Below are 22,161 nucleotides of genomic sequence, written 5' to 3'. Positions count from 1 at the left end.
TCAATATTTCAGTTTTTCAATATTTCAATTTTCAATATTTCAATATTTCAATATTTCAATATTTCAATTTTTCAATATTACATTTATTATAATGATTTTTATATTTAACCAATATGTAATGTTATAATCTTATTGTAATCTTTTTATTTTATGAATCCCCCATTAAAATTTTTCAAATTTTAATACCACTTGTAAAATTCTCTTCCCTCCCTCCAATTAATATTTCAGGTTTCGAATATAATCACAGGTATATAATTTTTTAAATGTATCACAACTATGTTGTCTATGATAAATTTTCGACTCATTTCATTTTCTTACTCAAATTTCGTTTCCTTTGAATTACGTTCGTTTTCAGAACGAATTTCAGATAAAACAATATAACGCAATTGATATTCACGTATTTATTTTAGTGTTCATTTCGTTGAACAGGAAGAAGAAATATCATTGCGAGCGTCAAAAATGTAGGATTTAGAATAAATAATAAGGATAAGGATAAAGTAATAAATAACGAATAAGGATTAGTACGTTTAAAAGAAGTCAATAAAAAATAACATGCAACATTGTATGGTTTTGTGTCTAACCTATAACCTTATATTCATATTTTTTTTGATAGCTTTAACTACAAGTCAAAAAGGTAAATACGATAGATCACGAATACCCCCTTAAAAACGAACGATAAACGAATAAAAATTAGTACTATTTTCGAACAAGATAGAATTATAAGACACTTAATATTATCAGATATTCATTGTTCTTTGTAGTACGTAATGCAATCCTTACCGATTTAATGAGATGCAAACTAACGCAAAAGGGGATGGAATATAGAGGAACAATAGCTAAAACTTCCGGTGGCATTCGATGCCAATCTTGGTACACAGAAGAGCCGATACACGAGGTAGCTTTCATCTAAATTAAATTATTAATTAAAAATTAATGATAATTTCAAAGAAATATTTTTCTATCCAAACCTTTTATCTGTTTTTTATTGAAAATTCATAGATACTGGAATATTCACGAAAACTGAGATAAATTAGAAAAATCATTACGAAAGTATTAAAAATCTTCAAAACTATTTTATTTACTTATATTATTTTTTTTCTTTTTAATTTTTCTCTTTCTTTTATATTCATTATGATAATCAATCGTATCGATGTAAGCAATTTTCATATTCGTTAATGTTACTAATTACTGTGGTTGCTACTACAATGCCATTTTCTGTAGGCCATGTAAGTGTTTTCATAAATCATTCAAGTCGTAGGCAAACTTTTTAATTTAATTTAAAAATTTTTAACTATCGATTATTCCTTCGAGAATCTGAGTCAATTGGCAAATTTCATACGAGATCTACCAATTACGTAATACGTACTTATGAGCTTAACCTGTAAGAACTGTTTATATTAATAATAAATTTGTCACTTTTATTAGAGATACTATATTTTCATAATGTTTGATGTCAGGTTAGTAAAGATATAAGCGACGAAGATTTTCCCGAAAGGTCGATAAAAATTGCGAAAAATTACTGCAGAAACCCAACGAGAGACAATAGAGGGCCATGGTGTTATACTTTGGAACCTTCGCTTATAGACGACGAATGTGACGTACCACTTTGTAATTTTGGAGGTAATATAATAAAAGTGAAACTTAAAATGTTATAAAATTTGCAACATTTGCAACAAGCACGCTATTTGCAACTTGCCTACTTTATTAAGTAACAGAATATTGTGCAAAAGATCATATAAATAATTTGATCGAAAATATTTTATTTGGAAAATTGAGAAAATTCATAATTATCGATAGAGGTAGGTTTGAATGGAATAGAATCGCTGTAAAATTCAATTTTCTTTCGAAATCACGTTTCTTTTGGGAAATATTTACAATAATAATTATAATTATGTATAAACGAGTAGAATGCAAACTATCGGGACCAGGAGCTGAATATGGAGGGACTAAAGAAATCGCAACGTCCGCAAGTAAATGTAGATCATGGCACAAACGATACGAGCTTGAAGGTTCGAAGGTGAATAAAATAAACCTTAATGCGATATTGAGCGAATAGAATTTAAAGAAATTTTTGTTGTTTTTCTTCGACAATGTAACATTGTCTTATAGAGTCAAAAGTTCAGAGATCAGGACTTTCCTGATCGATCACGTAGGGAGGCAGAAAATTTCTGCAGAAATCCGTCAGGTGACGTCGGAGGGCCATGGTGTTACGTCGAAGAAGGTTTCGAATATATTCGGAAGCAGTATTGCGATATTCCATTTTGCGACGATAGAGGTTTTACATGATTTTGTATTTATTCCATAGATTCTAATCTACACGATCTTATTATTATTATTATTATTTTGTTATTACATTTCTTAGATTGCGTAGCATTTACAAAGAATTCGTCTAATTATGCTATACTCACAAAATTACACGCACCCAGTGGCAACACTTCGTTTTGGGTTAAATTGTGGAATCCAGATGACGAGAAAAAGGTATACACATTTATTTATTTATTTTCAATACTCGATTATCACAATGTATATGTATATCATTAAAACCTTGTATGTCTTTATATGTTCTTTCAGGAGAAAGAATAGAACATAACAGATAAAATAAACGTAGATAAAAGATCAACGCATATATAATTTCTATAGATAGGGAATATTGATGGAGAATTATTTTGAGGTTTAAATCTTAGTTACTTTTCTTCTTTGTGGCAAAAGAATTCCTTAGTTTAACAAAATAATGCATACGTACAGGGGCAAGCTGGTATATTGCTTAGTCTTTTACCGATTCCCGCTTCCGCTGAAACAATAGCAGATATATGGACTGCAGGAGTTGAACTGGTGTTTGCAAATTCTGGCAGCCGTCAAACATTTCCAGCAGATGATGTTCGTAACAATACGACGTTTTAACTTTTCTATATTCCTAATTACGTGGTATAATCTATAGAGTATGAATATTCATGCCTTTCCTTACAAGGAAATTTATAAGTGAAGAAAATAGAATACGATATAATACTTAAGAAAATATACATATAGAGTATCCGAAATAAAAGTACTCGTTAGACTTAAATAAAAAGTTGAACTTTTTGTGACTTAAACGAGAAGCTAAAGATTTGCAATATGCAAGATCTAATTATTGTGAAACAGTAGATTTCTCTTTTCTCCGATCAGGAAGAAGAAAACGCTGAAAATACTCCTGAAATTTTGGTCGGTTCAAAGTGGACGGGAATCTGGATAACATGGGGTGGTGGTTTCATTTCCGCTGGTATCGAGGGAGCAATGAAACCTTTAGTGATGCAGGAATACAAGAAAAAACATGGAATTACAAGTTTGTACCCAGAAACATTTCTGTATTATGGAGTTCGAGGGACGAACGTTTTGTGGAGCACCGCGTTCTGTCACATTCGTACGTTTTCGATAAATCAACGTCAGTAGAATATGAAAAAAATGTTATTGTTAAATATGGTTAAAGCACAGCCTAAAATTTCTAAAACCTCGAATATATTGGCCAGAGAATTATCTAAATCTTAACTACAGTAAATACTAAATCGTTTTATATAACTATATGTAATAATAGCTATATACTAAAATTTTCAGATTGCGAGACGCATACGACTTTCGGCATTGATTTTTCGAAAGTTTGGGCCATGCAAAAAAATAACGATACGATCGATGTTCGGCTTTTCGTTCGTGCGAGCCAAAATATCCAAATACGTTTGTATCAAACTCCATCGATAGAATATCCCTCTGTGACGGTAAATATTCTAATATTCGAGTCTTGACAGATCGTTTTTTAAATTACCGTACGATATAATATAGGTAATAATAAGCAAAGACGTTGCGACACTTACGTATCAAGAATTCGAAGAATCGTCCAAACATTATTTAAAAGAGATTTCCACCTCAGACTTGCTCGATTTTTGGTCATGGAGGGAGTTTAGCATCAGGTTGACGATTTCGTATATTACAATCGAATTTTATTACATTCGTCCATTTCGCTACTTTAGTACTTTACTGCTCTCTTTTACGTTGTAGCATTTTTGGCGGACATTTACGCGTGTATTCACATAAGCAGAGAGGTGCTATCGAATTATTGTACATGAACGAAATCTTTTTTGCTGGTTTGAGGTGGTTTAGCATTGGAAGCGAAAAGACAATAGCGCAATGGACGCTATTTTGTTCTCCGGAAGGTAACACTCCTCGATTTAAATCTTCGTGTTACGCGTATTTATCGTCAGATGTGCGTAATTTAAATTTCATAGTAGAATGTAATTATACTGAAGAAAATTTCCTGAATAAATGATTATACGCCGATACGAAAGACGATTATAAGAAACTTACGTTTAAATAGAATCAGATGCGGTAGAGGATGCTTGGGCACCAAATTGTTTGTCCGATATAGGAGATTTTCAATTCAAAGGTACACAATGGACAAGCATTAAAGAAATTCCATGTATTCCATGGATATCGAAAGAAGTAAGAAATATACTTAGGAAAAGGTTATTAATATATCAAGCTAAAGATGTTAATTAAAAGATAAATGATTTTAACATGATTCAGATACTTGATCTTTCAGACAGTACACACTTACATAGCGCGTGCAATCATAGTAGATATGTAAATCTGTATTACAATGAACAACAATAATTGTTGCAATTACTGTAATAATTACTGTACACATGAAACTTTTCATTTTGGTATACGCATGTCTTTTAATAAGATCCCAGCAGAGGACAAAAATGACAGAAATTTTATCGATGGGTCTGCTTTGAAGGCACTTAATAAATGTAGAAATCCCACTCGCGACTCCAATGGTCCCTATTGTTACGCATACGTCCCTTGGGAGAGTGTAACGATTTCAAAACGATACTGCTCCATTCGAAAATGTAGATCGTCAGGTAATTAATGATTCTATTTAAGTGTTAATTAAAATTTCGCCCCGATAAACAAAATTCTTATACTTAAATACAGTAAAGCTCCATTCGGTTTATATAGAAGCTTGTCAGCTTTCCTCGCTATTTATTTTCGTTCATACTTTTTCGTTCGTATAAGGAAAGCTCCTAATAGGAGGTCGCGCACAGACAAGCGAATTCAATCGGCAAAAGTTCAGTTAATCGGGCGTTACCTAAAATTTCGTTGCAATAAATGGAGTTGAGTAGTGCAGCGACGTAGTTGTACCGTACATTAAAACAAGTATGAAACAAAGACGATTAACTCTCCTTTGCAGAATGTCGAATGGCAGGTACGGCGAACGATTACATGGGAACACTTTCGAAAACACGTTCAGGACGTGATTGTGACAAATGGCCAATCAGACCCAAATTACCAGCGATGGCCCAAAATGCGTCTCGAGCAAATACCACTAAATCGACTCGCGTCAGATCTGCAAAAATTGGAGCAAATGTAGCAGTTCCCAAAACCAGTTTCACAGTCGGTCGAGAATATTTCAATGATAGCGTCTTTCCAGAAGGAAGTGCCAAGAACGCCAGTAATTATTGCAGAAATCCGTCGCGTAATATCGCCGGCACTTGGTGTTACACCAAGGATCCTTTGTTGCCCCATGATCTATGCAACGTTAGAGATTGTGAGAAACCAGGTAAATATTGCGACATTATTTTAGCCAATATTTTATTCACAAATTTTATTTTCCTTATTTTATTCAAGATCTTCCGTATGAAATAGTTTCCTCAGTGAATTTTCATTAGGAAGGAACGAATCGAAAAAATGTCAAGCGACTTGGAACCTCCTTGTTTATTAGCTAAAACGTAATAATAGTAAAGCGCGTTCTAGTATGATGGTAAAAGATATTCCAATATTTTTGTTATTTATTTAAAAAGTAATGATTCTCTCCTTGGGATGCAATTAAAGCATACCAATATAAAATCTAATTTTAATTAATCACAATGAAAATTATAATTAATCGTCGTTTTTACAGAGGAGTACACGTTTCTTGCCGTGGGAGATGGCCTAGATAGGCGTATATACGTTTTACCCGAATATCGTTCGGAAGGTTTACGCTTTTCTGTGAAAGCTTGGGAACCGGATAATCCAGATTCTGTCGTGTTTGTCTTTTTAGCCGATGATGGATTAAAATCGCGTTACATCCTCAAAATAGGAACGTCGGACAACGAAAAAGTACTCCTCTTTTACGAATCGGAAACTACAGGTAATTAGCGAATATATTCATTCGGAATACTTTTTTGTTTCTCAGTGATCGAATTTAGAGTTGGTAATTTCAAATTTGCAAATGTTAATATAATAATTTATAATTTATTTTTATCTTTCACCATCATTGACTGTTATCTCTCAATCAGGAGATCCTTTGGAAGTTGACAAATATGTCTGTATGTTTAAAGAAACTAAAGAACCTCGATTAATCAAATTATTAACTGAAAATCATTAAAACATTGGTAGCCCGACGAGTTAACTAGTCTTTCGCAGCTAACAGGTTAACGCGGGAACCGGTTAAAGGAAAACTGGATAAGAGGAAGTTTTAATTAATTTGTTCTATTATTGAACGTATAATTAATATCTTTAAAGCACGGCATTGTATTTTCAAGTTCGGTGTATTCCTATCCTACTTCTTCTTCTAATATTTCTAAGAACAACTTGTTATAATTATTTCGCTTTTTAACCGAAGTCTGTTTAATTACAGCAATTTCCTTAGTGAAAAGAAAAACTCTGCCACATTTGCTTTATGTCGGAAAATGGAGCAGCTTTATCATCCGTATACCACGCGGACAATTATTGCTTTATTACGAAGACGATCCTACACCATTGTTCGAATGGACTCATCCCGATCCTCCCAATGCTTTCCTACCAATGTATTATTATTATGGCAGTGAACAGTCAAAAGCTGTTGGCTTTGCGTTCGATCGTGGATCAAGTACGTTCACAATTAAAGAAACAAACTAAATATTATAATTTCGCATAAGTCCACGAAAATCTGCAGTCTATTAATGTTAGTAATGTTCTCGAGAAATATAGGGGTGAATGTTTAATATCGGTACATAGAAATGTTTAATGTTTTACATGAATATCCTTTCATATTTTAATCTAGATACAAGTATCAAGTTAAAATGAATATAAATGATTCTTCATACAAATAGATTGTCATATAGAAAACACGAGGACTGATAAATACACCAGAATCCTATCGTTATCAACATGGATTGACGAAGAAATATTGCTTCCTCAACAAGTGACTCTTCATCTTCGAGGGGAAGGTGCAGTTCATTTCCCTTTCTATCTGATGCCCGAGACTCCAGGGTAAATGTAATAAATTTCTCACCTGTTTTCAGTTTCTCAATCTCTAAATTTCGCATGTATAATTTCGGTAATATATATAATACTGTAATATATTAATCAAATTATTGTTATATTGGCAATCTTACATATTATAAATTCTTCTTTTCTTTTTTAATTCTTTCTTCAAAAGTTCTCAAAAACCCGAACATCTCTTGCAGATGAATATTCAGTTTTCATGCAGCAGGCTGCATTGCTATCCCAAAATTGTACTCACGACTTTTTGTAAGTTACACGCAAAGATCCATCGTTACTCAACGATGTTAAATTCTTGTGATATACTCATTTTAATAAACACTAGAGCTTCCAGTAAACGTAATTTACTGATATATACTACTTTAACAGATATTTTATGCTCAAGCTTAATGACCCAGATCGTTGGATATTATTCGCAAAAACTACATACCCTACAGTGACGGTTTTTCACAAACAAAAATCGCGTGTACCTTTATTCACAACGAATTCATGGACTAATATTACAATAAGGTAAAAAATGGTATAAACTTTTACTTGACAAATATAATTCGATATTATGCACTAAAGATAAATATCCTTACGATCCGCAGTAGGATCAACGATTCAGACAGTTCTGTTAAGTGACATTTACTTTTTAAAATTCGCAGATGGTCTGCAAATACGATGAACATCTACTCCAACGCCACAAATGTGTTTCATTATCAGCATACCAGTCTTCTCATATTCTACTTCTTTTCCGTCGGCGTCGATGCCAACAGCTGGGTTACTTGGTCTGTCAATTGCATTCCAACGGGTAGAAACACATGCGCTTGTATTCTGTTATTAAATATTTAGGAATATTTAGGAAGAGATTTAGTTATTTTAAAACATTATTAATAAAATTAAATTTCTTCCTTGAAAGATATAGAAGGACCACCAGTTGATGGAGGTTGGTCAGAATGGGGACCATGGGCATGCAGCGTGAGCTGCAATGGTGGTACAGGAATTCGAAAACGACGTTGCGACTCGCCAACACCTAACATCAGAGGAGAACCGTGTGTAGGACCGAGTATAATGACTGGACGTTGCAACGAAATTCTTTGTGGCGATATAACCGAAGGTAACTTTAAAAATTCTAATTCCATTCGAGGACTATGAATTTCCACACGGTATACATATTGTCATTTATTGGAACCAGCTGCAAATAAATTTATCTTCGATTTGTCAGAAGAAATTATCGCGTATACGTATATTAAAATTAAAAATGAAAATTTTGTAAAATTAGAAATTATATAAAAATATAATCAAGTCCTTCTACTTTCTTCAATTTCCATAAATGCATGAATATCCTCGGTCTAACAATCGTATTAAGATTATATATAGAAATATCAAAATGAAACTTGATATCACCTCTGTAAAAATGATACGTAAACTATTTTGCTCGCAGATACGATAAAATTGATAAATCGAAGAATTAGAATGAACCACACGGCTCTTACTGCCAAAGAACAACGTTCTATCACAATTAAATCCGACTCGGATATCGTGGAATTAATTACTAAGGAATCTCCTCGTTCCGAATTACAATGGTCTTTAAATGGTGTCTTTGTGGAGATAGAGCCCGAAAGATTGGAGTTAAAAGATTACGATATTGGTAAAACATAATTTCTCATGGTTTTTATTAAAATCACGCTGTCACTGAGAATCTCCCGTTCAGAGATAATTAACAATTATTTGTTCAGAGATAATGGAAGCGATTCTAAATGATTCTGGCGTTTATGCGATGACACTACGTCGAATCGATGGAACGTATTCGATTATCAAAGTGGTCACCTTGGCAGTGATTCCAGCAGAGGAAACTATGCAAATAAGGGAAACTCTAGACACAACCATACAATGCCATTGTGCAATCCTAGGACACATTTATTCGGAGCTTGAAGTGTCTTGGTTACTACGCAATAAAACGTGGAAGAATTATGGCATCACGCTTCCAATGGCAGCCGATGTTGAACACATTACAAACGTTAATAAAACGCATAACGGGATGTGGCAATGTGTCGTGAAGCAAAATGACTTAAATTTTGTATGGATAACAAATATGATATATATCAGAGGTAATTGTTATTTTTAATCTTACCTATATTTTTCGTATTTTTATTCTACTACGTCTAAATCGTACTACTGGTATCAATCATAAGCTATGCTGCAAATATTTCTGTATATTTTGTATAAAAAGTATAAAGTTAGCACTTGTATTTTGCATAAGTTGTATTCTTAATTAGTAATAGATATATGTATGTATTATAATTTACGTTGTGCTTTGATCTTTCGTCAGAGAATATTATTATAATGAGAATATAATGTGCATCACTGATACACTATCTCCAAGAAAACATTCTTTACTAAAAGAATAACATTTTAATGAGAGGGTATTCAGACAGTAGTAAGTGACTAATAAATCGTAGTATAATAAAAGTTCCCTGTTCCCATGATAAGATAATTACCATCAATTACCTCAGACATGATAAATTCTTCCGATATAATAATGGAAAGAATATAGAAAATTCCAAATGAATTTAGAATAGAATATAGAATAGAAAACATTATTTTATGTAAAATCATCTACTTTTTTGATATATGCACAGTTTACTGAACGAGTCTTGGTAGAAACTTGTGGGAACCGGAAAAACCGGTAACAGTGTAGGTAACATTACATTCAAGATCTTCTAGGGATGTTATTATTTGAAAATTTTCCCTAAGTGAATTTCACACGGTTGTTTACTCGCGTTCAATATTTCTCGTAGACTTTAAAGCTTTTCTATCCGAATGTTTTGTAAGAACACAATATTTCTATAAAATTTATCCACTTATGATAATACAGCGAACTACCTTTGTAGTAGATGTAATAGCGGACCCAGTTTTAAATTTGATATAGTTTTTTGAATAAGGATATTTTGATTTTACGATAATTACTTTATATTAGCTGAATTCATTTATTTTAAAGTTCATTTCTAAGTTCTAGGACCTCCAAATTGGCGTACGCATTTGATGGAAGATCAGGCAACGCGTTTCTTTTTTGGTTGGTTGCCAAATGAAGATTACGTCGGTGTTTTCGTATTGGTTCTTTTTCTGATTTTAGTCGCAGCTATAATCGTAGGATCTTATTATTACATAACGTATGTGCAGTAATTATTTTCACTATCCGATGTATTATTTTTCTTAATGTACAATTGTCTTATATTTTTCAAGCCATAATTTGATGGTTAAAAACTTAAATGAACAAATATATCTTGCAATTAGAATTCGAGAAACTGCGAAACACATATTTGACCTGAGAAATATACCGAGAAGTCCAAGAGGCACACAATATGAACCACTGACGGACGAAATGACTACCGAAGATCAAGCGATCACTGACGATCAAATAACTACCGACGACCAAGCGACTATTGAAGATGAAGTTACTGAAGACCAAACGACTACCGAAGATCAAAGAACTCCCAAACATTAAGCGGCAACCAATGATTAAGCTACACAATAAACCATCGCTTTTTTAAGATGCTTAATATAAAATGTTTATTGTACAATTAATGCAAATTATCATAATCATATTTAATACAAATGTTGGTAATTTACGATCGATACACGTTGATACAGTATAATACATATAGTATAATAACAGTATGGATAAAGGATACGATATAAAATTATCCCACAAGATACCACTACGTTTACGAAAATTCCGGTCTACCATTTCTTCGAGTACATTTTCTAAATATCGCTTGAAACGAACATTCTCGTTTACCATTACGTGGATCGGTTCCAAAATAAAAACCGAGGAACTGGAAACCTTGGAAACTCGTCAACTCTTCTGTACGGTCGAACACGTGAGAAGACGAACTTCTAATCAGCGAAAGGAGCGAGTAATCGCGAGGTAAAAGCGTAGAGATCGGTCCCCGATCGATTTCGTAACTATATTTCTCGGTGTTCCAACGTTCGGTCGTAACGAACGAATAAAAGGAGAGGTTTTCAGGTGACGGGTAGAGCGAACGGCGGCGAACGAGAAGGGCGAGAGAAAGAGATCAGAGTGGCGGCGAGCGACGACGAGGCAAAGTGGAAGAAGAGGATGAACGAGGAAGGAGGAAAGAAGTTGGACACAGGAGGCAGAGGAAGAAGCTGGTTGAAGCGAGAGGGAACGGCGTGGAATCAGGGAGGCAGCCTCGGCTGGTTGGCAGAAGATCGCCAAGGTGCAGGCCCGAGGAAACGCGACGAAAGAAAGAAATAAGAGAGTCCAGAAGGCTGTTAGGTGGAAGAAATGGCGAGGAGCAGGAGAGCGGCGGATAAAAGGATATGGTAGGGCGTGGAAGCGGGAAGATGGTAGGGAACTAGAGGAGGATGGACACGAGCGAGCAGAACGCGCGAAGGAGAAGGAAAGGGCACAGGGAGCGACAGGTGCCCAATCGCCCACGTGGGTTCTCTCTTTACGGTGCTGCAGCGACGGTAGAAGGGTGAAGAAGACGACGATGACGACGACGAGGACGACGAGCCGGCTTCCTTGTAATGGTGAAGCAGCCGATACTCGTTCTATACACCAAGTGCACTCGCCACAGGATGAACATAGTGGGGCAAAGAGATCCATTGGCGTGTATACCGTTTGGCTACTCTTATCTCTAACGAGTCTTCGTCGTATACTTCTTCCTTATGTGAAACGCAAAAAGAGAACAGCATTACGCGAGATACGAAGACAGTGGAATCGTTGAAGATAAATAGTCGAACGAAGAAGTCGAACGAAAACGAAAGAAGAGGTGGGAATCGTTGAACGGTGAGGAGGAGATCGGCAAGACAGGGCGAAGTACGGCGTCAAAGGATACCAGCAGAGGGCTACGCCACTGAAAAAGTCTGCAGCGGGCCATGTACTGTGGCCATGTGAGTGGGAAAAGAGGTAAGGAAGGGGAAGGGCTACCCATTCGGTAGCAAATGCTGGTAACCCGTCGCAAGGTCAAGATCAGTCGGTTAATCCTATCCAGTCAGCCGAGGCCCTTGCACCTTGGAGGACGAACGACCCTCACGCTCGCAACTGAAATTTCACTTTGCGATCGTCGCACGCCGCACTTGCTCGATTTGCTCCAATTTTTGAAATTGCTCGATCCCCCCGCCCGCAGGGTATATCGATCGATCGTGTTCCTCATTTAGATCTAAGTCGGGAGCGGACACGAAAACGACGTACGACCGGGGAACACGGGACAGTTTCGAGTGCGCTCCACACACAGTGTCTCTCTGTACTTGTATTAAAAAAAAACGATTCGAGTGCGTTTCAACGTCGTGGTGGCTTTTGACGAAAATAATTAACATCGTTCCCCTCGAATTCAGAACGTTGCTTTCGCCACCCTCTTCCATCGATCTCGAGTTACCATTTCTCTTGCGGAAAATCACGTTTCTGGCAGAGACTGTTAAAAGAAAAAGAGAAAAGGGCATCGACGTTTGGTCATTTTGCACGATCGTCTGGTAACAAACGTTCGATAAAAAAGAAAGAGTCGAGGATCTTGTCGTTGTGCGGGAAAAAGTGTTTACAACAGTGGAGACAACGGTAGCTGTGATTTTCCCCAAGCTACCCTTTGCGGGCCCTTTGTTATGGAAACCTGCGTTCTGATACCCAAAGAATTTTCCTTGGCACTAGCGAATGATCGATCGAACTACAAGGGCCTCTTCAAGAATGATTCAGGCGGTTTAGTTACGGACGTCAGGATATCCGTATGGTCGAACGTGCTTATTCCGGCAGGGACGTTGATCTACCCCTTTCAGGGCTCCATTCGATTCGACAAGATCGACCTTTACTCCCTTCTCGATGACAACGATGTAAGTAACGTGTTTCGTCGTAAGATTCTTCCAACTTTCGTTGCTCGGATTCTTGCGATTGATCTTAGCCGTTAATCTATTTCGGTCCTGTATCGAGCTAGTTTCTTTCCGTCGACGAGAAAACCTTGCTCTTTGCACCACACTTTTGTTTAAGCTTACAAACGTTTCTCTTTGTAATTATCAACAATATGCAAGCGTTTTTAATAGAATTAAAAGAATAGAATAGAAGATAAGAAATAGGATTAGTTGGCTTTTATCGGGAGGAAAGCTGAAAGTATCGCTTTAATTGTAATTCGGCGTGCAATTTAAACAACAAGGATTATATTTCAACACTTCGAATTATATTTAAACGCTACAGAAATTGTAATACAGCTATATTAATTCTAGGGACTATACTGTATTCACATTCCGCAAATTGATGATTCTAGCGTCAATAGAAATATATCGGCGGATAAATGATGAAACGTGATATTGAATGTAAATCAACCGAGATAAAATGTCGGGTGTGACTCGGACTGTAAGGGGCGAGGTAATGCTGGTTTTCGCGTGCAAGCCAAAAACTTGATTACAAGTTTGGGTATTTCTTCAGCATCGTAAGTTGTTTAGAATATCGATGGAACACGGCTTACGGTTGAAAATGATTCCGATATTATATAGTTATCGAGTTGGAATGGTCGCAAAAACATTTTCGTGCGTTAAACTTATGGAAGAGTCTGAACGTAAGATAATAGGGTATAATAGCTAGAGGTATGTGAATAATAATTCTAAACGACCGCTTCTTTCTACGTCTTATTGTGTAAAGAGATCGCCATCTGAGATCTTTCGCTTATGAGATCCAAGTGGAACTAAAGGCTTGCGCTATAACATTTAATAACGAACAGATTCTGGTTTCGTCAAGCATAAGTACGTCTTATAGAAACTCAAATATATTTCATAAATATAGTGTAGAAGAAATACAAAAAGTTTTAAGTACAAGTTAGTCTATCGAGTATTAGTCATCGTATCGTCATTTTAATTCGATTTCACTTTATAATTTTCTTAATCACGGACTTGCCTTCTGGTTATCAGATATCTAAGATAAGGATTGCTCGAATTGCACCCTCGTATGAATTTCAAAATTAATTCGTTCGGAGAAACACGAGAAACGATACAGATTGTAACTTCAAATTTCAAACTCCTTCCTTTATCGAATAAATTAAGCTGGGAATTAAAATTTCCATTTAAATAGGAGTTTAAGTATCGATTATAAACGAAAGGAACTAAATTGCTTTGAAGAGTTCAAGCATGTAAGTCTGAAACGTCTTAGAATTAGGATTTATTATACGTAATGCGAATATGTTACATCGGCGTTCGATTATATTTAAATTACGAGACATCAGAATAACTTATTTGCATCCGGTATTGAAAATATAAACATAGTAGTTAAAATAACATTAAAGTGTTTTTTAATTGCTCAATCAACATTTATATACAATTTTCCCAGTCGTTTTAATATGCTATATTGGTAGAATTTCTGTAGCTTAATGATAATGCGACGTGCTGATCGATTTTAAATAATAGAAAACGAAGAGACTAACTATAAGCAGCCACGATAAATATCAACATCGAGTATTAATGAATATGAATAATGTTAAATAGTTATTAACTTTTATCCATCCAACTAGCTAATATTACGAAATATTACAGGTATAGTAATATCGTAGATCCTGAAACTCACCTGATCGTTATTATTTACTCAGACGTGAAATTAATTTGCATTGTGTTTACTTAATAATAAATATTTCTACAGGTTATTAAGCTATAAATCTGAATATACATTTTTAAACAAGGAAATTAACATTTCTAATTACGAGACATAATCCTTTTATAATTTCTATAATTTCTATTTTTATTTCTTATTAAATTTAAACACGTTTGATTTCAAATTGCTTTTTTCAATAGCACTATATCGATTAATTGAATGTTCTCTATTCGTTAATTCATTCCTCTTCATACCGAAAAATGATTTTCTCCCTATCAAGAAAAACTACTTAAGTTAAAAAGGAGAAACTCGTTACCTTAACTCGATTTTTCTTTTTTTTTTTTTTAACCGCAAGAAGATCACGCTGTGCTAAGTACGTATTACAGATAGCAATTACAGTTAATGCAACCCATGCGGTTTTTTTAACCCAAGTTTCTCATAACTGCGATTTGTTTCAGATCAGACGCGAATACGGCTGCTACGATGAAGTCTTCTTTTCGAATTACAGTCTTAACAAGCGCCAGTGCAATTGGATAAGATTCCTCCGTATAGTTCAGTCTTACGACGAACAAGTAAACTTAATCGGTACCAAAGTGAAAGGTAAGTTAATGTATGCGTCGAAAGAAGAAGAAAAAAGATTAAGTAAATCATGAGAATCAACATGATGCAGCAAATGATAGCGTACGTGCACGTCAGTCGTGATAAATTCTCCATGCAAATTATTGATGTCGCTAAGTTTTCTGCCACTCAAAATTAATATTATGTTTCCTGCATTTCAATTTATAAATATCTGCTTAGCGAACTATCCTGCGACATACAGTAACGAATAACGTTCGATATTTTCATCGCCTGATTTTCCTTTTCTAGTTCTCTCGTTTTCTCATCGTCTGAATAAACTAACTCTACTTTGAATATCTAAATTTGAGATCAGTGTTACGCATATGTGACACATTATGTAATCTAGATTAGTTACATCGATCTATCTGTACGATTCTGTATGTGCATAAGTAACTAAATTATCCGCGAATAATTATCTGTGCGACAGAACTCGGGGAATTAGATTGAAAATAGTTCATTTCATCGAAATTGTTGCTAATACAGATAATTACATCGCGTATAGTTATCGCGTAGAAAGTTAAATATTTCTTGTCGTTATTACAATTTAGTGGATAATACGTTTACTTCGATAAGATCCAATTAACACTCCTTTATTAATTAACTACCTTTTCATTTTCCATCAATGCGGATTATTAACGTTCGTTTTTATGCTTTCTGTTCGTTTATGCAATTCAGGGGATCCAATCTTTGAAGTAATAAAAGATGTCCAACCGGATACAGAATTAGTGGCTTGGTTTCTTCCTACGGCAGAACAAGATTTCGTCTTTATATCGCACGACATGTGTTCGAGGTCTGCTCTGTACAGATGCACCATTGACTCCATTCTAGATGGTGAGTCTCTAAAGACTTTTAGCTTGAAATAATACAGGGAATCGACACGGAGTCTCGTAAACGGACAACCTCGCAAATACGTCAATTTAAATTATTGTTTATACGTTTCCCAAACGCATTTCAAATCATCTTCCGTCTCCCTATACTCTGATATACGTAATATAACTAAAGCAAAACGTAACCAAGACTATACGATACCTTTGTGAAAGGTCAAAAGCACGCGAAGCTTGCGAAAGTGTCACTTGACAAAGACGATTAAGAAAGCTTATAAAAATCTACAACAGATAAGGTAGAAACTCTGAAACTTTGCTGGAAAACGTGGACCATTCTCCTTGTCCCTTTGAAGGATTTATCAGAACGCGATACACGCGAATTCGTTTTATACGTAAGTCGATGCGTTCAAGAAGAATCGCTCTGAAAGACCAGTGAGCGAAAGAGGCAGAGCTGTGGGGCTGTGTTTGGCGATCGAAATCTTGAGCGGGTGCAATCGCGTTAATCGGCGCAATCGCGGGTCAATCGAAAAAGAAGGTAAAGAAAGTCGGCTAACAAATCTGAAATGCAAATATGCGCCGGTATTTTTGTCGGCTGGATCACAAGGTGCTCGTTCGTTCGCTCATGATTCAAATGCGCAGACCCCCGCGCTTACCGGGGGATATAAAGGACAGTACAATGCCAGCGAACCTTCAATTCCGAACAGGAGGGCTCGCCGACCGAAGAGGAGAACCGCCGGATAAACGGGTGGCCATGAGGGGGATGGTTGCAGTCGCGACCACGGATATTCGCTAGGAGATCCTTGGCCTTGAAAGAAACCGAGAAAATGGATATTATTATATCGGATAAGGTACAATTGCACCAAGGCCGAAGACAGGGTGAAGTTTCGCGTAAAGACGAGTAGAAGCACGCTCGTTATTGCGCAAGTATCTCCAAAGGGGAGAAGAAAACGTTGTATTTCGATGGAATTAGGACGTTACGAAGCATCATGGTACGCAGACGCGTGCAAGAATTGATGTGGCTTATATGTTATGTTACGTAGGCGAGAAGAAAGGAAACGGTATAAATCGACGGAATATTCGCATAACGATTAAAACCTCTAAGTATCGAAACCCAAGTATGGGGTAAAAATATCTTCAAATGTTTATTTTAGCGTAAATACCACTTTTTAATGATATTCATTCGAGGCAGCGATTTTAGGAATTGAAAGAATGGTACACGAAAGAAAAGAAACGCTGTTTTAGTTAGGCTTTTTACAACGTTATTGTTTAAAACGATACACAGTTACGCACAATGTTACTTGCAATGAGTAGGAATCTCTTACTCCTATAAATACACGAGGGACTTGATGGAAAAGTAGCGGAATCACTTGTTTTTCCAAAAGTGACACGAGCACAGGGAACGATATATAACATTTGTATTTATTTCCAAACCTTTGTGAATACGTATCGGAATGCGTTTTAGCGCTTGGAAGCGAACAAGAATGTTGACAAATGAAAAGTTTAATAACTTTCTCTGTTAGAGTTTGACTTTGTAGTTTTCTCGAATCGAAGATTTTTATCTATGTCTCTTTTCTTTTAAGTCTCTCGTTTAACAAATATGTCAAAGATAGCGTTTAATAACCAGATGTTGCGTTTAAGAATCCCCATTAGACTTATCCATGGCGTTGCTTTCTCATCATTCGTCATCGACAATTTCACATCCGTACTACGAGGTAGACGAATACGAGTCTACGTCTGAAGAATCCTCGTCATCGACGTTATCCTTGACAGGGGATCATTTAGATTGCAGTATTTTAACGACGATTAAGAGAGGAGAAAGGGTTCTGTTGCCGTGCGAAGTCTGCGGGAAATCCTTTGACCGACCTTCCCTTTTAAAACGTCACATGAGAACGCATACAGGTGAGTGAAATATCGATCAGTGCCTTTCAAGCAAACAATTCTAATTTTACTCGATATTAACGCTATATGAACGTTCTATCATTTGCACGAAATTGTTGAATAATTAATGATAACTGTGCAGTCAATTTAAAGACCAGTGGTCGCATAATTTACGATTACAATTTCTAATGACAGTGAGGACATTTTTATTTCTGTACAAGAAAGAATATTTTAACATAACTCGATCGAAAGGGCTAACAGACGATTGTGTCTAAAAACGTAAGCCTTCCGACGGTTGAACATCGACCAAGTAATTTGATTTTGTTGTTAAATTGAAGGAGAGAAACCGCATGTTTGTATGGTGTGCAACAAGGGTTTCTCAACGTCGAGCTCGTTGAATACGCACAAGCGAATCCACAGTGGTGAAAAACCTCATCAGTGTCTCGTTTGCGGTAAGAAGTTTACGGCCTCTTCCAACCTCTACTATCATCGTATGACTCACATCAAGGTAAGTTTCCAACAAGCTGCTCTCACTGAAAAAGATAAATATTCTTATATATTGCGAGCATATTCTATCGGTACGATACTCTTTCGCTAGTTACTCGGAGTACTCGTCAAAACTTAACAACGTGTAGCATCGTAGTTCGATGTAAAATGTGGTCTTTAATTTTTATCCATGAATCAATGAATATCACATAATTATACCTCGCCAAACGACATTAATGAAATTATAACGCCTATTTTACCAATGATATTGTTCGAAGGGTTCGTCATCCGGAGTTTTAACGACGATCGGTACAATGCGTAAGAGAACAATAAATCATTAATCTATCATTTCGACTCGTCAGGGTCGATCGTGTTATGCGTTGCGCCAATGTTTCGTCAACGTTATAACTCGCTTTTTCAGGCTGCAGCTGCAACGTTTACGCAAAAGTGCGTAACACGATCGATGCTGAAGACCCAAAAGCGTGACGCCCGTCGATCATTGCGGAAGCTAAAATCCAAAATTCATCGATTTGTCACTAACGCGTCGTTACTTAAATCGGCCAGGTAACTGGTTACTTAAAGCGTCCAGATATTCATGAGCGATACTCTCACGAAAATTGACAAATATCTAAAAAAAAAAAAAGAAACACACAGTTGAAAACACGATCAAGTTAAAGCGTATGAAAGAGAAGAAGAAAAGGTAGATGGATCCCTTTGAGAATGGGCGCAGATCGAGTCCCTTCAGGGAGTTTATCTTCGTTTTAGCCGTAGTTATCCCAGTCGATGTAAAGCTGGTTGTGATCGGGAAAACGCAAGGAAACCGGTACGCGAAGCGGTAACGCGAGGCGCGAGTGGTAAAAGATCGGTCGGAGTTTTTATTTATCAGAGCGGAAACCCCCGTATGAGTTTCTCTAATCCAGCGAAGTAATGATATCTCGGGAGCCATATAGGTTGCTCTTGCCATCAGCTACTGTAATTGGTCCATTACTCGCTACTGCTTGGAATGCAATCCAATTAGGGAGACGGAGAATATACCCGGAGGCAGACTCTTCTGGTTCTCTCTTCGATCTTATGTTAACATCGCTTTCCGCCTCTATCTCTCGTCTACCTTCGCCGGTATACTATCTCCCCTGCCATCTTTCTCCTTCGTTTCTCTACTCACTTCCATTCCCTTCCTCTTTCACGTGCTCCGCCGCTCATCCCACTTACCCTTGCCACCTTTTCATCGTGTTTTCGCGAGACCACGCGTCCTTTTATTGTCGTTCGGCAAGTCGATCGAAACGGGATAACAAATACGACGCGTGCCTTTGGACTTTGTCTTTCACACTCGATGGTAGTTTTGCGTATGGGGAAAAATCAGTTTGCTGATTTCCATCTTTTAGAATTCCGTTTATTAGAATATATAGGATATTCCGCAAAATATAGTCGCTGCTGTCGGCCACGCGATCCCGTAGATATCTTTCAGCCTCGTTTGTCCCTTATGACGTTGCGATAAACGTAAGAAAAGTATGATCTGCGGATTGCTTTCCTTGTATTTCAACGCTTGCAAATTCTATCCTTTTTTTTTATTTTTAATGGAAGAATTTCTTTGCGAATTTAACAATCTATCTTTTGGTTGTATTAATTCTCGTATGACAGCATAAAAATATAAAGAAATATAAGAGCATAATATAAAAAATAACAGTATATGAACAGGTAACGTGAGCTTGGATGGGAAATAGAGAGAGATTTTAGATATTAAAATACTTATTTAGGAAAGAAAATGATAGAAGTGTTCGATTAGAGACCACGACAAGTCCCATTAATTCTTTCAAATATTTATCCTGTTGGTAAAAATTAATTGGATTTTTAATCAAATGCAAAGCAGTTCGTGTTGTGAGTTCCTTTATTCGTTCAAAGTCAACAGTTTTAACTCCAATTTATACAATAACGAACAGCATTTATTTCTGTACAAATTTCTTCGCAATCAATGCCGTTCTTTTATATTTCTGTCTATCTATTATAATATCATTTCGTCGTAAATCGGCATAACATTTCATAGATTTTTTTTATATATTTTTGCGAGTTGGTGAAATAAAAATAAGTTTAGAATCTTATCTTTATTTAGGTAGTAGTTTGTACTATAGAAGAAATGTTCTATTTTTCGTGCTAGTATTCAATGAAAGGAGAAAAAATATTGCGGGTTACAATAATATCTATCGAACGTTCTTTAAGATATTCCTCATCGAAGATTCTCATAATCGAAGTGTACGTATTTCACAATATTTTCCTCGAAGAAAACTTAAATATAAATATTAACCAGCAAACGCTTGAAAACGACGAGTAATAGTACATAGCACAACAAGTAATGTCGTTTTGAATTTACTGTAAAACTTACAATCTTATCTTATGAACGAAAGTAAAAGTTTTACAAGTTGAAATTACATTGTTTCGCAAAACAGTGATTTGTTTCAATTTATTCGTAGTATAAATTCGCAGTGAAGGGTGCTCTTACGTTTATGTTTCAGGAGAAGCCACACAAGTGTTCACAATGCTCCAAGTCGTTCCCAACACCGGGAGATCTTAAGAGTCATATGTACGTGCATAATGGGCTATGGCCATTCAGGTGCCATATTTGTAGCCGTGGTTTCAGTAAACCAACTAATCTTAAAAACCACATGCTGCTACATCTTGGCAGGTGTTCGAACAAGAAGATTGTCAAATCCATTTCCGACTACTGACCAATCGATAACGCCCCCTCGATAATTTAGAAAATCCATCGAGAAATCTATACGTATTTTGTTATACTATTGTACGAGATAGAAATGGAAACTACTCGTCTAAACATCTCTCCCTATTTATATCGCTGTTTAAAGAAACACGTGCGCAAAGTTTGCGCACAATTACACTTTAATCTTATTGTTAGTAACGTTTTCAATTGCTCATTACATTCAGGTAAAATTAGCATGTAAGTACGTATTGTTATCACGCCATAAGATCCATTTTCGTTAACTTTTATATCTTATTTAGAACAATTAATTGAATGTTATTTTTATAAAATTTCTTTATTGTTCCTCGAAGTTAATTAATACTGTTTACAAAGTGTTACGTTGATTATTATTGTAGTGAATAGATCGTGTTAAGATAGATCTATGTATGTAAGAGAAATCACATGAACTTTGAGTGGAACGTTCATTTCTTATGATATAGGAAATTTAAGAAATATACATTGAGGAATAAACGCGTTGTTTCGCATTTCTTGTACGCGCGTGTTATTAACTACAAGAATTTAAATGAAAGAAGGAAAAAGTTACCCTTACATCGAGTGCTTGCCAGTTCATGAATTTTCATCGTTCCTGACAATTTCATATCGTTCAACTCGATGAAGAGAAGTAATTGCCTTTTTACCTCGTTCCGATAATATTTGTTTCGCAATAACAGCGAATGACCTATGCATACCTTTGATAAAATTATGTGATGTTCAAAATAATCTTTATCTTTTTAGATTTCGCCATAGCAGAAGAACAA

At 35.8% G+C, this 22,161-nt stretch overlaps 3 protein-coding genes across 3 annotated transcripts; all 3 read left to right on the top strand.

Annotated features, from left to right (window-relative positions):
- The first annotated feature begins 7,251 nt into the window (after positions 1-7,251).
- Positions 7,252-8,916, top strand: LOC122574982. The gene is made up of 6 exons (XM_043743281.1): positions 7,252-7,260; positions 7,458-7,521; positions 7,642-7,782; positions 7,920-8,065; positions 8,174-8,371; positions 8,699-8,916. The coding sequence occupies exons 2-6, from the start codon at positions 7,475-7,477 to the stop codon at positions 8,914-8,916; spliced, it is 750 nt and encodes a 249-aa protein (XP_043599216.1). The 5' UTR covers positions 7,252-7,260; positions 7,458-7,474.
- A 350-nt stretch (positions 8,917-9,266) lies between these two features.
- LOC122574590 lies at positions 9,267-11,084 on the top strand. Its single transcript, XM_043742314.1, has 3 exons — positions 9,267-9,365; positions 10,268-10,427; positions 10,552-11,084. Exons 1-3 carry the CDS (start codon positions 9,296-9,298, stop codon positions 10,760-10,762), a joined length of 441 nt encoding a protein of 146 aa, XP_043598249.1. The 5' UTR covers positions 9,267-9,295; the 3' UTR covers positions 10,763-11,084.
- A 1,676-nt stretch (positions 11,085-12,760) lies between these two features.
- LOC122574665 (zinc finger protein 251-like) lies at positions 12,761-21,382 on the top strand. Its single transcript, XM_043742523.1, has 6 exons — positions 12,761-13,107; positions 15,307-15,448; positions 16,142-16,297; positions 17,929-18,189; positions 18,507-18,676; positions 21,162-21,382. Exons 1-6 carry the CDS (start codon positions 12,883-12,885, stop codon positions 21,372-21,374), a joined length of 1,167 nt encoding a protein of 388 aa, XP_043598458.1. The 5' UTR covers positions 12,761-12,882; the 3' UTR covers positions 21,375-21,382.
- The last annotated feature ends 779 nt before the right edge of the window (positions 21,383-22,161 follow it).

The sequence above is a fragment of the Bombus pyrosoma genome, linkage group LG14 (genome assembly GCF_014825855.1).
Source record: "Bombus pyrosoma isolate SC7728 linkage group LG14, ASM1482585v1, whole genome shotgun sequence".
NCBI lineage: Eukaryota > Metazoa > Arthropoda > Insecta > Hymenoptera > Apidae > Bombus > Bombus pyrosoma.
Note: the sequence above shows the minus strand (reverse complement) of the source record. Positions and strands in the feature narration are given on the sequence as shown.